The 18,424-nt window shown below is 40.5% G+C and overlaps 1 protein-coding gene across 1 annotated transcript in view; it reads right to left on the bottom strand.

Annotated features, from left to right (window-relative positions):
* Window positions 1-4,927: 4,927 nt before the first annotated feature.
* ATG7 (autophagy related 7) overlaps window positions 4,928-18,424 on the bottom strand; it is a 265,019-nt gene continuing 251,522 nt past the window's right edge. The window contains exon 19 of the mRNA XM_073644510.1: window positions 4,928-13,626. Coding sequence (XP_073500611.1) covers window positions 13,594-13,626 — 33 coding nt within the window. The 3' untranslated portion in view covers window positions 4,928-13,593. The remainder of the gene's footprint in view (window positions 13,627-18,424) is intronic.

Genomic DNA, 18,424 nt, shown 5'->3' on the forward strand with positions numbered 1-18,424 from the left:
TACTCACAGGTAACTTGAGACTGTCTTTGATCATTCTGGAGCTGATCATTGGCAGAGCCTTTGCCATTCTGGCTATTCTTCGATCCATTTGAATGGTAGTCTTCTGTTTTTTTTCTTCCACATCTCTCTGGTTTTGCTTTCCATTTTAAAGCATTGGCGATCATTTTAGCTGAACAGCCTATCATTGTCTGTACGTCTTTATAAGTTTTACCCTCTCCAATCAACTTTTCAATCAAGGTACGTTGTTCTTCTGAACAATGTCTTAAATGACCCATATTTCTCAGGCTTTCAAGGAGAAATGCATGTACAACATGTGCTGGCTTCACCCTTAAACAAGGGCTAACTGATTCACACCTGTTTCTTCACAGAATGACTGACCTCACTAATTAAACGCCACACTGCTATTATTCTGGACATAATTATTCAAATACACAGACTCAAAAACCTGCAGATCATGAATGCTGAGTGTTGGTTTTCTTAGAATCTATTGCACCAACTAGTAAACTGTTTGTTTTTGGTATAAATTATATTACCACATGTCTGTTATTAATCAGGTTAGTCATATTGGACAGCTATTATTTTGAACACTACTGTATGTTAAGGATAGTAATTGAAAAATATGTATTTTTTTTTATTCTTTGTGTAGTACAGGCTTTAGATAATTTCATACCTACCAATAAATTGCCAAAATTGGGCCATTCCCATTGCGCTCCTTCAGGCAAGGTTTGTATAATCCCGCTCCTTTTGTAGTCCAGGTGACGCAATGGTCTCATCAAAAGAGAGACTGTTCAAGAATGGCACTTGCTCATGTAGCCAGGGCTGGCACAGACTTCATTTGTGCCTTAGAACAGGGCAACCAGGAGTCACCAGAATGACTACTTTCATATAAGATTTTGACTACAGGTTACACTTTCCATTATTTAATGGTTCACGGTTTCTTAACTTGGTGATGGGTCCAGTAAAGCTAGAATAGTCATATTTAGGGTTAATGGTTTCCCACACTGTTGAACTCCACGGGACACATCAGTCTGTATAATACAGTGCTGGTAGAAATGACATAAAAACGAGTCTTTAGAAAGATTCTCAAAGGCCGATTCAGAGGAAACAATCGCAGGTCTATTTATAACTGCTCACAAATTCAGCATTTCGTTTGGGCAGTTTATTTATAACATTCCCAACAAAACCTCCTTTCACGCGGCATCTGAACATGATAAAAATCCCAATGAGCCTCTATGACATTGAGCTATAACAAAGCTCTATTCAGCGTCCTCCATGTATTAATGTTCCAGACATTTCTGCTACAATCTGACTAATATCACACAAAACACTTCAAATCTTACACTAAAAATTGACACTTTACCTTGTAATTTCCAACCACAATGACATGTCAGAAATGCACTATACCATACATGTCAAACTCTGGCCCGTGAGCCAAATCTGGGCCGCAGTGTGGTTTTATTTGGCCCGCGACACCAGAACCACCACCCCTATGTGGGGCCATTATTCTGTATGAAGGATTATGTGGTACCCATACTACTTCATGGAGGACTTTATTATATATTTATTTATTATACTGTATACTGGTTAGCCCGCAACTTTGTCTGAGTTTTTCATTTTGGTCCTCTGTGTTTGACATCCTTCAGTATACAAACTCTTGGTACAAGTTGTCAAGTCATCTGTGGCTTTACTGGACAAACTGTATCACCAAGAATGAGCTCCAAAGTAAGAAGATGTAGGTCTATGAACAAGCAATTGGTCTGAAAGAGGGTGTCTAGACTACAATGCTTGATTCTCATCACAATCTCTGAACTTTCTTCAGTTACTGCCTAAGGCTGCATTCATACAGATGAATGTGGTCTAAGTTTTTTTTTTTTTATTATTGGACAGCACCCTTAGAGTAGAATGGATGTATTAAGACATCTGCTAAAAACACGGATCTGATTATATCTTTTTGACTCAAAATTTCACCTTAATGTGTTTATGAATAGTTTATTCTTTGCGATGTTTAATTTTTGAAACAGCTTTAAAAACACCCCCAAAAACCATGGATCAGAGTCCAATCCGTGTGACTCGGAGCGTCTTATTCTGACGCAATTTTGCAGATCAGACACTGCCGTTAAAAGTTTATGAGCAGCCGTATGAAATGGATGAAACACTGAAGCTCAAAGTATGTCTTCCAAGTACCATCCGTCTTTAACTGATCCATCGCGAAGAGTCAATGGATAAAAAAAAAAGTGCAGACAGTCTACTGAACTGGCCAAAGGTTTTGAGACTGACACAAATTTTTGGTTTCTCCAAGTTTGTTGCTTCAGTGTTCTTACATTTTTTTAGTCAGATGTTTGTCTGGTTACTGATGTACAATTATCAGAATTTCATAAGTTTTTAAACTTTTATTTAAAAATACATCAAATTTATGCAAAAAATGAATAAAATACATGGACCCTTATTTTTCAAGACTTCTGCCAACGCCCTGGCAGCTGGATATCGGCTTCTGGACCAAATCCTGACTGATGACAACACATTCTTGTGATAAACTCAAAGCATTGATTAGACAATTTCTGTGTTTTGTTTGTCCTCCCACTTTTTGAGGATTGACCACCATTTGTCAATGGGATTGAATTCTGTAGAGTTTCATGGCCATGGACCCAAAATTATGTTTTGTACAGCGAACCACTTAGCTATCACTTTTGTCTTGTAACATGGTCTCCATCATGATGGAAAAAAGCATTGTTCATCACCAAATTGCTCCTGGACCTCTGTTAGAAGTTGCTTTGGAGGATGTTTAGACCCCATTCTTTATTCATAGCAGTGATTTTAGGCAAAATTGTGAGTGAGCCCCCTCCATGGAAGAAAAGGCACCACACATGAGTGGTCTCAGCATGACTTACTGTTGGCCTGACAGTCATGGTAGCCCTCACCTTTTCTTCTCCAAACAATCATTCTTCCACATGTCCTAAACAGTCTGAAGGGGGCTTCATCAGAGAAAATAACTTTGGAGGAAGTAGTACAGGGATTGGACTACAGTGGACTGGGATAAAGTAATTTTCTCCGATGAAGCCCCCTTCAGACTGTGTGAGCAATTAGCTTTCTCCAGCATGATGACCATGTCACAAGGTAAAGTGTTAACTAAGTGGCTCGTTGAAGAAAACATTGATATTTTGGGACCATGGCCAGAAAACTCCCCATATCACAATTTGGTTGAGAAGCTGTGGTCAATCCTCAAAAAGCAGGAGGACAAACAAAACAAAGAAATTGTGATAAACTCCAAGCACTGATGGGACAAGACTGGATCATTATTAGTCAAGATCTGGCCCAGAAACTGATATCCAGCTCCAGGGGTGAATTGCAGAAGCCTTGAAGAATGGGGGTCAACAATGTAGATATTGAGTCTTAGCATAAACTTGATGTATTTCTTAAAAATGTAAATTTTAAAAAGTTGCAAATGATGAATCAGACAAAAACATCTGAAAAACCCAAACTTCACCCACAGTTGACATAAAAAAAATAAATCAAGAGAACACAAATTAGAGGCAAAAGAATAAGGCGCGAGTAGAAAACAGGCAAAAAAAAAAGACAAGAAAAAAAGGTGCAAATAGAATAATGAATGTGACCCTTAGTATGTAGAGTATACGGCTTTCCAATGTGGTCACGACCAGAAGACGTAATCCCAGAATTCACACTTAATTTGGAGTTGCAAGAAATGCGTTCACAAGAACGGATAGAATTTTATAGTGAAAAATGGCATTTGTTTATACCCAACTACTACGCTGTACAAAGCCGATCACTGTGCTCCTAATAGTCACTGTAGCTGTGTGGGTGTTTATGAAAGATCTTCTAAATATGAGAGCTACTAGAAAAGGTCAGCTTCCGGAAATGTAAACTAGCTCCAAGAAACTGGAGGCTAGCCATGCCCACACGTGACCTTTCCGAATTTATTAAGATACAAGTTTTATTTGCCGACTTCCCAGCATAGGTTATTCATTGGCTTCTTCATCCCACGATGGGCAGAACTCACGACGACACCATTATGTAGACTGTTCGGATTTCTTCTGCCATGTAAAATGTAGAGGGAAAATCCTCATCCTAATTCTGGGTTATTTTGAAGTGTTTCCCACTTCTAAACACAGAAAAAATGACAATGTTTTTTACATAGAAACGACCAATCTAAATCAGAGATGAATATTTTTATTACTTTTTTATATATTCCTTAAAAGAGGATATACTATCAATTCATGATTAGTACTACTACTGTAAAGCCATACAGATTAGATGGCTGTGTATGTGAAAAGTGGCCCTTTTCATTTAAAATAAGCTCTGGAGGCAGATTCTCAGGGAGATCTATGTCCGGCCCATAGATCTTAACAGCTCATTTACATATTAAAAAAAATGTGGATTTCTTGGGAATAAAACATCAGATCATAGACATCAAGGTATCATTTTATTCAGCTTTCTATGACCTACATGCCCATATAGACGGCTTAGGAGGATTGATCCTACTGACAGATGCCCTTTAAGTCATTTGTTTTATTCATGAAATATTGGAACACAACAGGCCTGAAATTGGATGAAGTTTATTTCGTTGAACACATTTGCTGGTTGGTAATGACACACACATCAGTTGTCAGAGAACATAGTCATTATTAAAATATGGACAGACATATTTTCTTGAAAAATTCTGTGACTATTGAACAGAGCAGCGATAAGCATAGGATGTAGTATATAAGTAGTAGTATATTTTAAAAACTATTGCAAAAAAAAACAAAAAAACAACTTAATCCAAATCACAAGATAACTTGGCGCCGTACAAGTGACTGCTGGTAATTCACAATTGCTGGTATACTACAGTAATGTTAGTCATGTTTTAGTGGCGTAAGCTTTTTGCATTGTGTTGTCGATTTTCTATTTTTTAAGAAAACCAAGATGTGAGTTAAAAAAAATATACACATCTTTTTGTGCATTAGTGATTATAAAGTTCCAATAATAGTTAATTTTTTTATAACTGTGCTCTAGATGGAAACTACACGATGGAAACTGATGGAAGAACTGCATTACAAACAATAGGATCACTACCATCTGTGCTGGACAAATGTAGACAACTGTGTGGTGCCGGATCAGAACGTTTCATGTAGATTTGTGATCGGCACCGGGACCAGCGTAAGAGAGTAAATGGTAAAAAGGACCAATGGTAATTGATTGGGGTTGAACAAAAGAATAGGTAGGACCCTGGGCTAATGATAACATTGGTAGCCTGCAGAGCCCTGCAAACCTCTTCCTTCCTGGAGGCATCTCAGGCGCCTCTTCTGATTAGCAGGCATGGCATCATCGTTGCATCATGACCTCACACCGGGTCTACTAAGCAGAAGTGGTGCCGGGGATCCAGTCAGATAGTCCACAGAGCCCTGCAAACCTATTCCTACCAATATGATCGTTGGACCAGGGACTTGCCAATCTTTTTCCTCAACTCTACAACTCATGCATTTTTGCATCAGTCGTGATCCAATGATAACCCAGCCTAAGTTACAGCACCAATGCCTGCCCGTAGGTTGCGTTTGGTATGACAGCTTGGATCATTTTAAAGGGACTCTCCGCACAGAATGACTATTCAAACCAAGTACAGATGCTCGGTGCTTCACGGCAGGGCCAATCATTTACCTACACCTTCCCACCTGCTTGGTTTCCATCTATCTCCTCACTTCTCTGGCTCTATGAAGCCAGAACTGTCAATCAAATAAGATGGGGATGGAGATAGTGAAAACAAGCAGAAGGGAAGGTGTATGTCAATGATTGGCCCCGCCGTGTAGCACCAAGTGGCGGGATTTAGTTTGAACAGTCATTTGTGCTGACCGAGTCCCTTTAAAGTGATTGGGAATGATGTCCAATACCATCCATAACATATGAACAGGTGTATTGCTATTTTCTAATCGTGTAACCGCCTATAACAAAGAAGTCTCCGTTGTACAGCTGTAATATTTGGCCACAGTGAAGTGCGACTATAAAGATAGTCGTTGGCTCTGGAGGACCTGGAGTATCTGCACATTTTATTGACAACCCACAGCGGACAATGTATTATAGAACATTTTTCCAGTGGCGGCACTGCAGGGGAACTGAATGCTTGCTATCAGGTTGCTTCACAGGTCATTGCTCATCAATGGGGGAACCAGCAGCAGAACACCAGTTATTAGAAAAAAGGTTATTCCCAAAACAACAAGTCCAAGAGGTCAGCGATTTTGACCATTTCCAGCAGTCCCATAGACAACGAGTGGATCAGAGGTCAAGCGTGTGCAGCAGTCCCATAGACAACGAGTGGATCACAGATCAAGCGTGCACATCTCTTCTATTCAAGTTGTAGCTTGAGAATCCCGTTCTCGGGGTTTCAGAGCTCCATCCTCTCAAATAGCTTGGGGTCCCAGTGGTCGTGCTACTAGCAATCAGCAAGTTATCCCCTATCTTGCGGCTAGGGGATAACTTGTTATAATAGGAATAACCCTTTTAATCCTCATAATTTAATTTAAAGACTGTCTAAATCGAAAACCCTGTCTTCCATTAACCTGAATATTAGTTTTGGCGTAATGGACCTGTGACTAATATGGATTGAATAAGGCAGGGCTCGACAAACCCAGGCGCCTGGTCGCCAGTGGCGCCTAGAAAATGTTGTCTGGCGCCTAGAAAATGTTGCCTGGTGCTTGAGGAGTTGAGGAGTTGAGAAGAAAAAAAAATACTCTCAATCCAATCCCACCTCCTGCACGGAGTCATCCAATCGGAGGAAGCAGGGACAGTATCGCTCAGGCCGCCTTCTCAACTTTGCTCCGCCCCCCTTATGCTCCGGGACTGGACAGGGAGAGTTGGGTTACGGGGGAAGGATCGCTGTGGCCGGGGGCCCGTTCTCATCTCCCGCTACCTGTGTAAGTACATACAAAGGCCGTGCTCCCCGGGGAGACGCCGTGTGTGAGGGGGTCTATATGTACAGTTTGTCAACAAAAAAACGGAACAGGCATTTTTTAAAAAAAATTAGTTTCTTTGATTTTTCTGAGAAAAAAACTGAGAATATAAAAAATTTATAAATGTAATGACATCTATTTATTTTTTTTTAAAAAGCAATTTTTAAAGCATTCGTAAAAATTAAAAAAAAAATGTCAAGAAAAAAACGGAACAACAATTTATCTTTACTTTTCCCTCCAAAAAACATTTAAGGTGAGTATGTTGTTTCATTGATTTAGAAAAGTGTTGTTCCTACAAAAAAGGATTTGAAACTTCTTATGGTTAGAAAATAAAATATATGGATAATAAGGCAGATTGATTTTTAATCTTCTCTAGAAGTGCTGAGAGACCCTATCCTGCTGGACCACCACTGAATGGAGTTTCCTACATTGCTAAATCTTTTTGTAAGTAGGGTATAGCAGTATATACACAGTATATGCTGTAATTATATGGTTACTATATGGCAGTATATTCACAGTGTATCCCATTATTATATGGGTACTATATGGCGGACTGCGGAGTGCTGCTGGAAGAACAAAGTCGGGTGCCGCCGGGAGAACGAAGCCGGAGTACTGCCTCGTCCACTCGGACAAAGAAGGGTAAAGAGATCATGTGTAAGTTATAATTGGCATAGCAGAGCAAAGTGCACATTTTTTTTTCTTTTCTGGGTTCAGGAAAAAAATGAAGCGCAGAGCAACAGAGAGAATACCAGAAAATGAAAAGCAACTGAAAATGACACAGTTCTTTACAAAGACCTCTCTTGAAAGCGCAGTGCAACAGGTAGAAAGTGCCGGGCAACAGGTAACTGAAGAAACAAGAGTTGACCCACCAGCAGAGGAGTCCCCATCAACAAGCCGTTGTCAAACTGCTGGACCCAGGAGATTTAGGCAAGAGTGGTGTAAAGAACTCGCATGGCTTAAATTTGACCATACAACTGGTATAGCTATATGCGAGATTTGTGCTTCCTTCCCTGGCATTGCTGACCAAGCATCTAGGATCGTAAAAGGATTTTCAGGACCCTTTAAACTTGAAACCTTCAAAAAGCAGCAAAGTCTCTCCAGCATCTAAATTGTGTGGAGGCTAAACATGCAGCGTTGGCTCCAGAAGCTACTCCATTGGCTGCTTGTATAAGGAAAATGGATGAAGACATTTTTAAACATATGACCATTCTATTTAATGTGGCCTATTATATTGCCAAAAACAACAGACCTTTCACAGATTTTGAAGGGTTGCTAGAGTTGACGGAGAAATTAGGGAGTGCTGTGCGACAGGAATATGCAAACGATAAAAGATGCAAAGAATTCATTTCCCGTATTGCAGAAATAATCAGGAAAAACCTAATCAGTGAGCTCAAAGAGGCAAAATATGTCAGCTTGATGCTAGATGGCTCAACTGACAAAGCAGGGGTTGAACAACTGATTCTGTATGTCAGGTACATCAAGGACAACAGGGTCAAAGAAGTATTTCTTTCTGTTTCTCCTCTTGAAATGGCTACTGCAGATGGATATTTAGAAGCGCTCACAGAAGAACTTAGAACACTTGGTCTTGTAGGCTGGCTTTCTTCAAGTCACTTGATTGCCATTGGTACAGATGGTGCTGCCAGCATGATTGGGACCGAAAATGGCTTGGTGCAGAAAATACGCCAAAACATCAGTCATTTAATTGGCATTCACTGTGTTTCACACCGATTGAACTTAAGTGTATTAAGTTCAGTAAAACAAGCTAAATTAATTGATGATTTTGACTATTTTAAAGAAACTCTACCAATTTTATCAATACTCACCTAAGAGAATGCGACAGCTGAAGCAAGTAGCAGAAAACCTGCAGCTTACAATTCTGAAATTCCAATACTTGCATAATGTCAGATGGGTAGCAAGCAAAGTCGGTGCTCTGTCTGCACTTGTCAAAGACTGGAAATGCGTGACAATCCACCTAGAAAGTGTGGCTGCGGAAAAAGACAGTGCCTCTGCAGCTGCCCATGGTTTACTGAGAAAGCTCACAGATTTTAAATTTGTTCACATGCTCCATTTTCTACTGGACTATCTGGAAATTCTTAAAAACTTGTCACTTATATTTCAAAGGGAAGAGCTTTTTTTAAGCACAATTGAGTTGCATGTGAAAAGCACAATTTCAACAATCAATTCACTTAGAGATGCACCAAAACAACATGAGGCCAGATTTGTCTCAGGAACATCTCTTCAAGGACTGTTTCAAAATGTACAGCTACATGGACTGAGCAAAACTGTAGCTGCATCAATTCAGCAGGAAAAAGCTAATTTAATTAATCATGCAGTTAAATACTTGACAGTGCGATTTCTAAGTGATATAAATATTGAAAGATCCACCGCAGTGTTTGACACCTTTGCCTGGCCAGCAGGAACAACATTGCAAGACTACGGTGTGGTTGAGATTACTGCATTGGCTCATCATTTTCGTAAACAGCTATCTCCACCTGAAAGTGATGACCAATGCATTCACTCACTCCTCAATGAGTGGTACGAGTTTAAGGTCCTTGGAAAAGGAAAGAAACTGTGTGAGCTTCTGGATTTGGCACTCTCCAACACCGAGAGATTTCCAGTTCTGGGAAACCTGTTGTCGATTGTGGCGGTGCTCCCTGTCTCAACCTCATGTTGTGAAAGAGGATTTAGTTTGATGAACATGGTCAAAAATAAATTCAGATCAAGGATGCAAGAAGAAAGTTTAAGTGACTTGTTTATGATCACCATGAATGGGCCATCTGTGAAGGCGTTTGATCCTGCCAAGGCTGTGGACCACTGGTACTTCAGCTCTAAAATCACAAGGCATGTTCATGGCCACAAAAAGCAAAGTGAAAAACACTAGAATGTTGCCTAAAATCTAAAATATCAAAATATAATATTTATTATCTTTAAACGTAAAATGTTGTTTATAACGTTTGTAATGTTTTTTTTGTTAAATTAAAAACCAAGTTTGCTTAAAAAAAATTCTGGCTCCTAAATTTTTTGGCTGGCTCCTAGATTCTGAACAACTTTGTCGACCCCTGGAATAAGGGATGACTAACACAATTCTCGTTAACAAAAATAGAATTTTGAGGCAAAGCAACATTGGGTTTTCGAGACAAAATATTATAAAGCAACAGAATAATGGATCCTATTAACTCCTATGTGACTCACACTGATGCCAAAGTCATGCAGTCATTCCGAATCTGTCCTAGGACATAGGACTGCAAAACTGAAATTAATGTGAAAAACACATGCTTTTATTGCGGTTTTGTCACATTTTTAACTCCATACTGAAATCAAGAGAAAGTAAACTATAGCAAACGTAACATTGGAAATCACACATTGTATAATTGAGATATTCTCAAAAAGTCAACAAAAGGCAGCACACAGAACAGCTATAGATCTGCAATAAGGACTTGCAGCCTCTGCCATACAGTATCCCATCAGGGTCTCCTGAGCATGACCCCTTAGAATGACTAGAGTCTAGACCATATTTCAGATTAAATTGGTATTAAAAAGCAAATTAATATCACATTCACTTCTAACTGGCAATAACCCTAATATCATGAATCCCCTTCCCAGTCATCACGGACATGAGCCCAGGACTCAGAGATATGGGGAACTGTTTTTCAAGGCTTTTGCACTGAAAGTTTGATGACTGCAATAGTTAATATTTTGTTTGTTATGGGAAGGAAGGAATGATCATGTATGGCATTAACCGCACCTATAGTTCCAGAATTTAAGTGGACTTAAAAGGATTGTGCAAATCATACTTTGTCCACCACAGGTGTTGGACATGTACAATTGTCTCACCATGGATGTATCAGCGTCTCTTCACACTAAATGTCAGGCATAAGTGCTGCACAACCACTTTAAAGGCAATCTATCAGCACAGAATGACTGTTCAAACCAAGCACAGGCAATAACTGCACACTTGGCATGGCAAAACAGTTCAGTGCTCCTTCCCACCTACTTGCTTTTCATTTATTTATGCCCTTCTCTGGCTTTAAAAAGCCAGAGATGTGAATCAAAATAGAGAGGGAGGGGAGGGTAGAGATAAAAGAGGAAACAAGTAGGTGGAAAGGTGCATTTAAAAAGTTTGGCCACGACAAGGGTGCAAAGAGCACCTGAACTGTCATTCCATGCTGATAGACTCCTTTTAAGGCATTGAAGAAAAAAAAAATGCTCAACTTTTCTAACCTCTTTGTGGTCAGTTGCACCGTTTTGCTTTTTGATTGCCAGGCTGTGCATGTTCTTATTTCCTCTCCTTGCTCGATTCATCATCAGCCAACTCTGCCCATTACAGTACCTGCAGGTCCTGCATCCTTATCCTTCCTGAGGTTTGTTCAAAGTGCCTGAAGTTCTATTTCCATATATATTCTATATAAAACTGTGCAACTTTTGTTACAAATGCAAAAAAAAAGAAATATTCTGCTACTTTCAAAGAGGACATGTTTAGAGGCCAGTGGATGCCCAGTCATTGCAGCAATAATCCGAGCTCAGTGGATGGGGCTTCATTGACCACTTCTATGTCTTGGTCACGAGTTGGTCTACAATTAGCTAAAAAAAAAAAAACCTTACTGCCAAGTGCCGAGCTGCAGTCTGGAATACAACTATGGAGAAGGGATCACAAGGAAACTAACAAAACAAAAATAACGTCCTACATTTGGCAGTAGCACAGTGCCTTCTTTTTTTTTTTGCTGCTCAATAAGAATTTTTCACCTTTACTTACAAGTTGGTTGGCTACAGACATTACAATTTTTATGCTGCATAAAAGGAGTTCCCATCACAAGTCTGGGGATGCCTTTTTATTTAAGAAAATAGTGGGCAGCACCAGACTGGTGAGTTTTCTTAACAAAAGTTCTTGTCAAATGGGCACAGAAGAAGATGTCCCAATGCCAACCCTTCGTGGCCCATCTCACAGTAAAAGCACAAGATCTCACTCTCTGCAGTAACCCAGGGCTGCCGCATTCTTTACTAGCAGTGATCGAACGGTTACCTTTCTAAGGATGTTACCATTCAGTCATGGCTTAGTAGTAAAGGATGTGGCAGTGCTGGGTTAGTGCAGACAGCGAGTTCTTGTACTTTTACTGTGAGAGGGGCCATGAAGAGTTGGCATCAGGGAGTGTTCTGCACATGGTTGACAACTTGTATCAAGAAAAATCAACAATCTGGGGCTGCCCTCTCTTATTAAATAAAAAAGGGTAGCCCCAGATTGGTGATGGGTAATCAGTTACGCAGTACGGTCAATACATTTCAAAGGAAATTAATATGAATAGTAAGCCTGCAAATTACAGTCACAATGATCCATACAAGACAATAAATAAATAATATGTTTACTTGCGGCACTTTGGAATGTGTTTTTGCAATTTTTTTTCTTCATAGGAATGGCATATAAAACACACAGAAAAAACCCCCATTGCAAACGCTAAGTGTGATCATACCCAAAGGGGATACCAACATTCACGTGCACAAAGACTGCTTCATTAAGGAATGACAGAGTCTATGGCCAACCAACATCAATATCAAAGACCATTAACGCAACAAAAGATGTCAAACTGTTTGACTTAAAGGGGTTGTTCGGCCTTGGAGCTCAAGTCTGCGGTCAGTTTATGTGACTGCAGACTTGTGAATCCTCACAGTGTGCGTGCTGTCAGGATTCTCTGGTAGCTGGCAGACGCATGACCGCAAGTATGTGGTTTGCATACATGGAGTCACATGCTGACTAGACGTGTGCGGTCTCACTCAATACAAGTGTACTGATTGAGGCCAGACACGTCTAGTTGGAATGTGGCTGAAATTATGCACATTATATAGTTATGGTCAAATGACAGCTCGCTCCTGGCGCTGGAAAATCCTGACAGTGCGCATTGTGAGGATTAATAAGTCTGCAGTTACATAGAGGGACTGCAGACTAGTACCCAAGGCTGGACAATCCTTTTAATGAAATGGATTAATTAAAGAATATCTCTATCATCTTCGCATATCTGTGAACTTCAACAGTAAAGTTATTTTTGTAAACATAATATATTGCAGTACAAGATCTCTGTTCATAATATTACTGTTCATGGATGATATATATTGGTATATTATGGTTTCTTCAAAACGTCTCACTAGTTTTGGGTTACTTTCTATCCTACAGAAGCTCTGAAGTATGTGTATATATAGATATATATATATATATTTTTACGTTTACATTTTTTAATAAGATGTATGTTTACAGGGAGATGAAATTAAGTTAAACTTTTTGCTCTCGTTAAAACAGTTGTCCAAGATTAGAAAATAAGGAATCTTAAAACAACACACAAAACAGTCCCATATTTATCCATGGAACATATATTTGAATGCTGCTATATCAGACACAGCCGGTGGATGAGAGTAGCGCTGTTCTGGGAAAGTAAAAAAAAAACAAGATGGTTTTCTAATTCTGGACAAGTCCTTTCATTATGGAAGCATTAGGCAAATATAAAAGTAAAAATGTAAAGTCAAGTCCAAGAGAAAATAACTATTATATGATTTAATAGAAAGACAACGTGAGCATGTTCTACTTATTAGCAGCCAGGGAGCGACAAGTAGGATGGAGAGGAGTCCCATCTTTTATTGCACACAGCTCTACAATGGCCGATCTTTGTTGTTAGATCACTTCATCATCACTCATGTCCCAGATCTGAAAGGAGATAAGTAATAAGGTGGAATTAGTAACAAAATACATAATGGACATATTATCAAAAGACAAACAATGGCTGTAGTATTAAACTGACAGCACATCTAATATTGGCTTTACAGATATAATAATTGTTGCTCATGTTCTTTTAAAAGGTTTTGATCTCCATAGAAGTTGTCATTCATGTGTGACTGGAGAGTGCCGACCACTGTTTTCATAGACTCTCTTTGCCATGCGTCATTCAGTTTAATGGGGCTGCAAAGACAAGCACATAGAGGGCCAGAAATTTTACTCTTTCTTGGTCTTGGCAATTGTTCCATGGGTTAAACATCCACTGTCATGAGCTAGGGATTGTCTTTAATCTTTAAAGGGTTTGTCCAGCTAAAAAAATTAAGTTAAATGTCCTTAAAGAGGTTTCTGGGCACAAGAAAAACCAAGGAAAACAAAAAAATCTAGCCGTCACTCTGAGTCCCCAGAATCCCATAGTTACCTTTATTTTCCCATTTGAGGTCCCCTTCAGCCTCTTGGAGCTATCCTTCTGGTCTGTTATTGCTTACGTTCTTAACTTCCTGCCAGCTGAACTTACCCTGCCTTCTGATCCTCCCATGATCTGTGCCTCTAGATTGCATTTCCCAAGAGGCAGTGCTGTCTGAATTCTCTGCCATCCCACAGGAAACACACTCCCACCCTCAGAGCACACCCACATCACTTATAAAGCACATTCTTGAGACTCCTAGAGTCTCATGATGGATAAATTCCTATTCAAACACTTTCTCCCTCCTAATATCCCCCCTTCAACCTAGAATGTGTCATACTGAGACTTTACTGCAGTCAATAATGTTACAGACAATAATGTTAAAGGAACTGACAAGGGCACCACACAAGATCAGTGTGAAGTCATATAATGTATAACGTAATCTAGCACTTTGGAACCCCAAACACTACCTCCTGTGGCCAAAATCACTAGTTCATAAGCTTACCATGCTTCTCTGTAGAGCCTGCACTGTCTCTGAACCTTCTGCTCTCCCTTCCTGTACACATACCCAATCACTGACAAGTTCCTGAGGATGGCAGGCCAGGCTCCCCATAACATCAACCATCAGAGCACACTGCCCTTAGAACTCCCGAGTCCCGCCTCCTACATGCACGGCTGTACTTGACTGACAAGCTATGTCTGTTTAAAGCACAGACCAGGAATCTCTGGACTCTGTGCTTGATGGGAATGTAGAAGGAAGTAAGGGTGTCTTCACATTGTGTCTATGGACACGTTTGCTGGTCCCGTTGGGGCTTACATCCGAACCCCCAGCAAAACGGGATCTGGACGATGGGGCCATAGACTATAATGGTGCCGGCAGAGCGAACATGCATCATTTTTGGGAGTGAACGCTTACTGGAGGCGGACACTCAGACATAGTAGACTCCTGTTGATGTACACTCCCAAAAATGATGCACGTCAGAGCATGTTCACTTTTCGGCACCATTATAGTCCATGGCCCTGTCGGCGCATACGTCCGGATCCCGTTTTGCTGAAGGTTTGGACATATACCCCGACAGGACCAGTGAACTTGAGCCTAGATGCAATGTGAAAGCACCCTAAGGAGCTGGTCATCACGTGAACATATGAGAAAGCTCATAAACCGAGCAGAATTTTAACAGCAAGGAACTTATGATGAGTTTTCATTTTTTTATAGCTATTTTCACATTTTTGGATTCCTGAAAAACAGACCTGGTATCCTATTAACACATACATAACAAACCTCTGATAGTTCCCTTAAAGGTGTTGCTATGGATTAGAATAAAGGGTCTATTTCAGAAACACTTCTCTTGTCCTTGGGTTGTGTTCAGTATCGCAGCTCATTCTCATTTAAGTGAATAGAGTCGAGTTGCAATATCAGTCTTATTTATTAACATTTTCTCAGAAGGAACTCTTTAAATTTCCACTTTATTAAAAGTTACATTTTGCAAGATTGTCCTCTGATATAACCAAACTCAAAACTCTGGCTAAAACACAATAAAATCTCTAAGAGTTGTATTACATTGTACCACGCAATCATTATATCATAACCATTGTAGTAGTCGGTAGTGATGAGCAAGTATGTTTTGTTAACCCTTTCGCCGAGTATGCTCGGATGAGCACCAAGTATTTATAGCTGCTCGGTGATATGGTTGAATCACTCCCGTGTGCATGATTTGCGACGGTTTGACAGCTTTAATACATGTGAGGAATGTGTAAGAAATAGACATTCCTCACATGTATTAAACCTGTCAAACAGTCGCAAATCATGCACACGGGAGCGATTCAACCATATCACCGAGCAGCTGTAAATACTCGGAGCTCGCCTGAGCATACTCGGCGAAAGGGTTAACAAAACATACTCGCTCATCACCAGTAGTCAGTGATTACTGCTGATGTGATATACGCCTGATATTCAGTAAATAGGTAAACGATTGTTACATCATTTGGTTTATACTTTACAGCCTGATGAATTGTAAATAAAATAACACACAGAGCCCCCCCCCCACCCACTTAACATGTTTTGCCTCTGCACAAGTGTCCTCAGGGGTACGGTGCTTCACAGCGAGCAGATATTGCATCAGCAGTGCCCTCTGTATATACACTGTGATTAAGTGGAAAACAGCATGTATCCTTGAATACACAGGAAATGCCTGGTCAGCCAATCACTGACCAGTAAGTGGATGAGTGGCGTTTCCTGTTTGTCGAGACAGGACCATTAACAGAGAACATCAGATCGGGAAATCAATGAGAAGAGCAGAACTTTTTTTTTTTTTTTTTTTTTAAAGCCCTGTGTTAAAAAAACTCTTCTTTTTGGGCAACCCCTTTAAGTACGTCTTTGAATGTGGTGTAATAATAAAAAAAAGTTACATTTTATGGGAAAATGGGAATATAGGATTTTGTGATCCGTGCAACTACCATCTGGTAAATCTGACATCAGTGGTATGCAAAATTACGAGGGCATAATAACAAATGTGAAAAAATTGCAGAGAATAATATAATAACTGACAACCAGCGCAGATTCATGAAAGAATGCAGTGGGGACCACAAGGATCTGTACCAGGAGCAGTGGGGATCACAAGGATCTGTACCAGGAGCAGTGGGGATCACAAGGATCTGTACCAGGAGCAGTGGGGACCACAAGGATCTGTGCCAGGAGCAGTGGGGACCACAAGGATCTGTACCAGGAGCAGTGGGGATCACAAGGATCTGTACCAGGAGCAGTGGGGATCACAAGGATCTGTACCAGGAGCAGTGGGGACCACAAGGATCTGTACCAGGAGCAGTGGGGACCACAAGGATCTGTACCAGGAGCAGTGGGGATCACAAGGATCTGTACCAGGAGCAGTGGGGATCACAAGGATCTGTACCAGGAGCAGTGGGGACCACAAGGATCTGTACCAGGAGCAGTGGGGACCACAAGGATCTGTACCAGGAGCAGTGGGGACCACAAGGATCTGTACCAGGAGCAGTGGGGACCACAAGGATCTGTACCAGGAGCAGTGGGGATCACAAGGATCTGTACCAGGAGCAGTGGGGATCACAAGGATCTGTACCAGGAGCAGTGGGGACCACAAGGATCTGTACCAGGAGCAGTGGGGATCACAAGGATCAGTTTTAGGCCCAATTCTTTTTAAACTTTATTAATGACCTTGTGGATGGGATTGACAGCAAAGTGTCAGTCTTCTCTGATAACACAAAACTTTGTAGGATCAGCTGTCATCGGTGCTGGCGGCGGCCGGCCGGCCGGAAGTGCTCGCCTGCGGGCTCTGCCGTCAAGTGGTAGTGGCCGCCGCGGTGTACTGCACATCCGCCTCCTATTCAATTGAGCAGCAGCACTCAATGTCAAGCAGCAGCTACTAAAGCAAACGAGTTTAGGGTGTATAAAAAGTCATAAAATCTTGTGATCCCAATGTGTTATTAACACTTTATAAATCCTTTGTAATGTCAGATATCAGTTTTGGGCTCCTCATTTTAAAAGGATAGTGGTAAGTTACAGTCAGTTCAAAGACAACAACTAGATTATTACATGGGACGTAAAGTCTCTCCTATAAGGTTAGGAAAGTTGGGCTTGTTTCGCTCATAAAAAAAAAAAAAAGTGATCTAAATTAGATGTACAAAAAACTAGCACATGATTTATTCCTTACAAGGATCTTACACAGGACCTGGAGGCACTCATTAAGTGTGGAGGAAAGGCAATTTCAGCAGCTAAACAGGAAAGGGTTCTTTAAAGTTAGAGCAGTCAGACTGTGGAATGTCCTACCACAACAGGAGGTAATGGCATTCACTACAACTACATTTAAAAAAAAAAGGCAGAATGCTTTTCTCATAATAAATGGCATTGTGGGTTATAAATCTAGCGATAGAGAATGTACAACTGGGTGAGAAAGGTTGATCTTGATGTACCCATGTCATTTTTTAACCTATGTAACTATGTGATCCTTCGGATAAAATGCTAATGATCAGTTCTTGGAATTACTCTGCCCTTCAGCCCTAAAGCTTTTTTCTTAATTTAGGAACTAAAACAATAGTAGTCACAGCAGATAGACAAGACGATGTTCTTGGAAACCCTTGTTTCCAATCTTGGACAACCCCTTTTAGAACAAGTAACTGCAGCTCCCTAATGAACTTTTAATATCCCAACTGTTCCTGTGTAGCCAGTGAAAGGCAGATGTCAGAAACCAAAATTCTTTGCGGTTACCCTTGGAGTCTGTCGGGAAATACAGGCAACCTAGGTCCTGCAATAAAACCAGGCCTTCGTATCTCAAATATTTATGTTACTAAGGG

Source organism: Phyllobates terribilis, unplaced genomic scaffold (genome assembly GCF_046119375.1).
Source record: "Phyllobates terribilis strain yellow unplaced genomic scaffold, ASM4611937v1 Scaffold_8__6_contigs__length_399053987, whole genome shotgun sequence".
In the NCBI taxonomy this organism is placed as follows: domain Eukaryota; kingdom Metazoa; phylum Chordata; class Amphibia; order Anura; family Dendrobatidae; genus Phyllobates; species Phyllobates terribilis.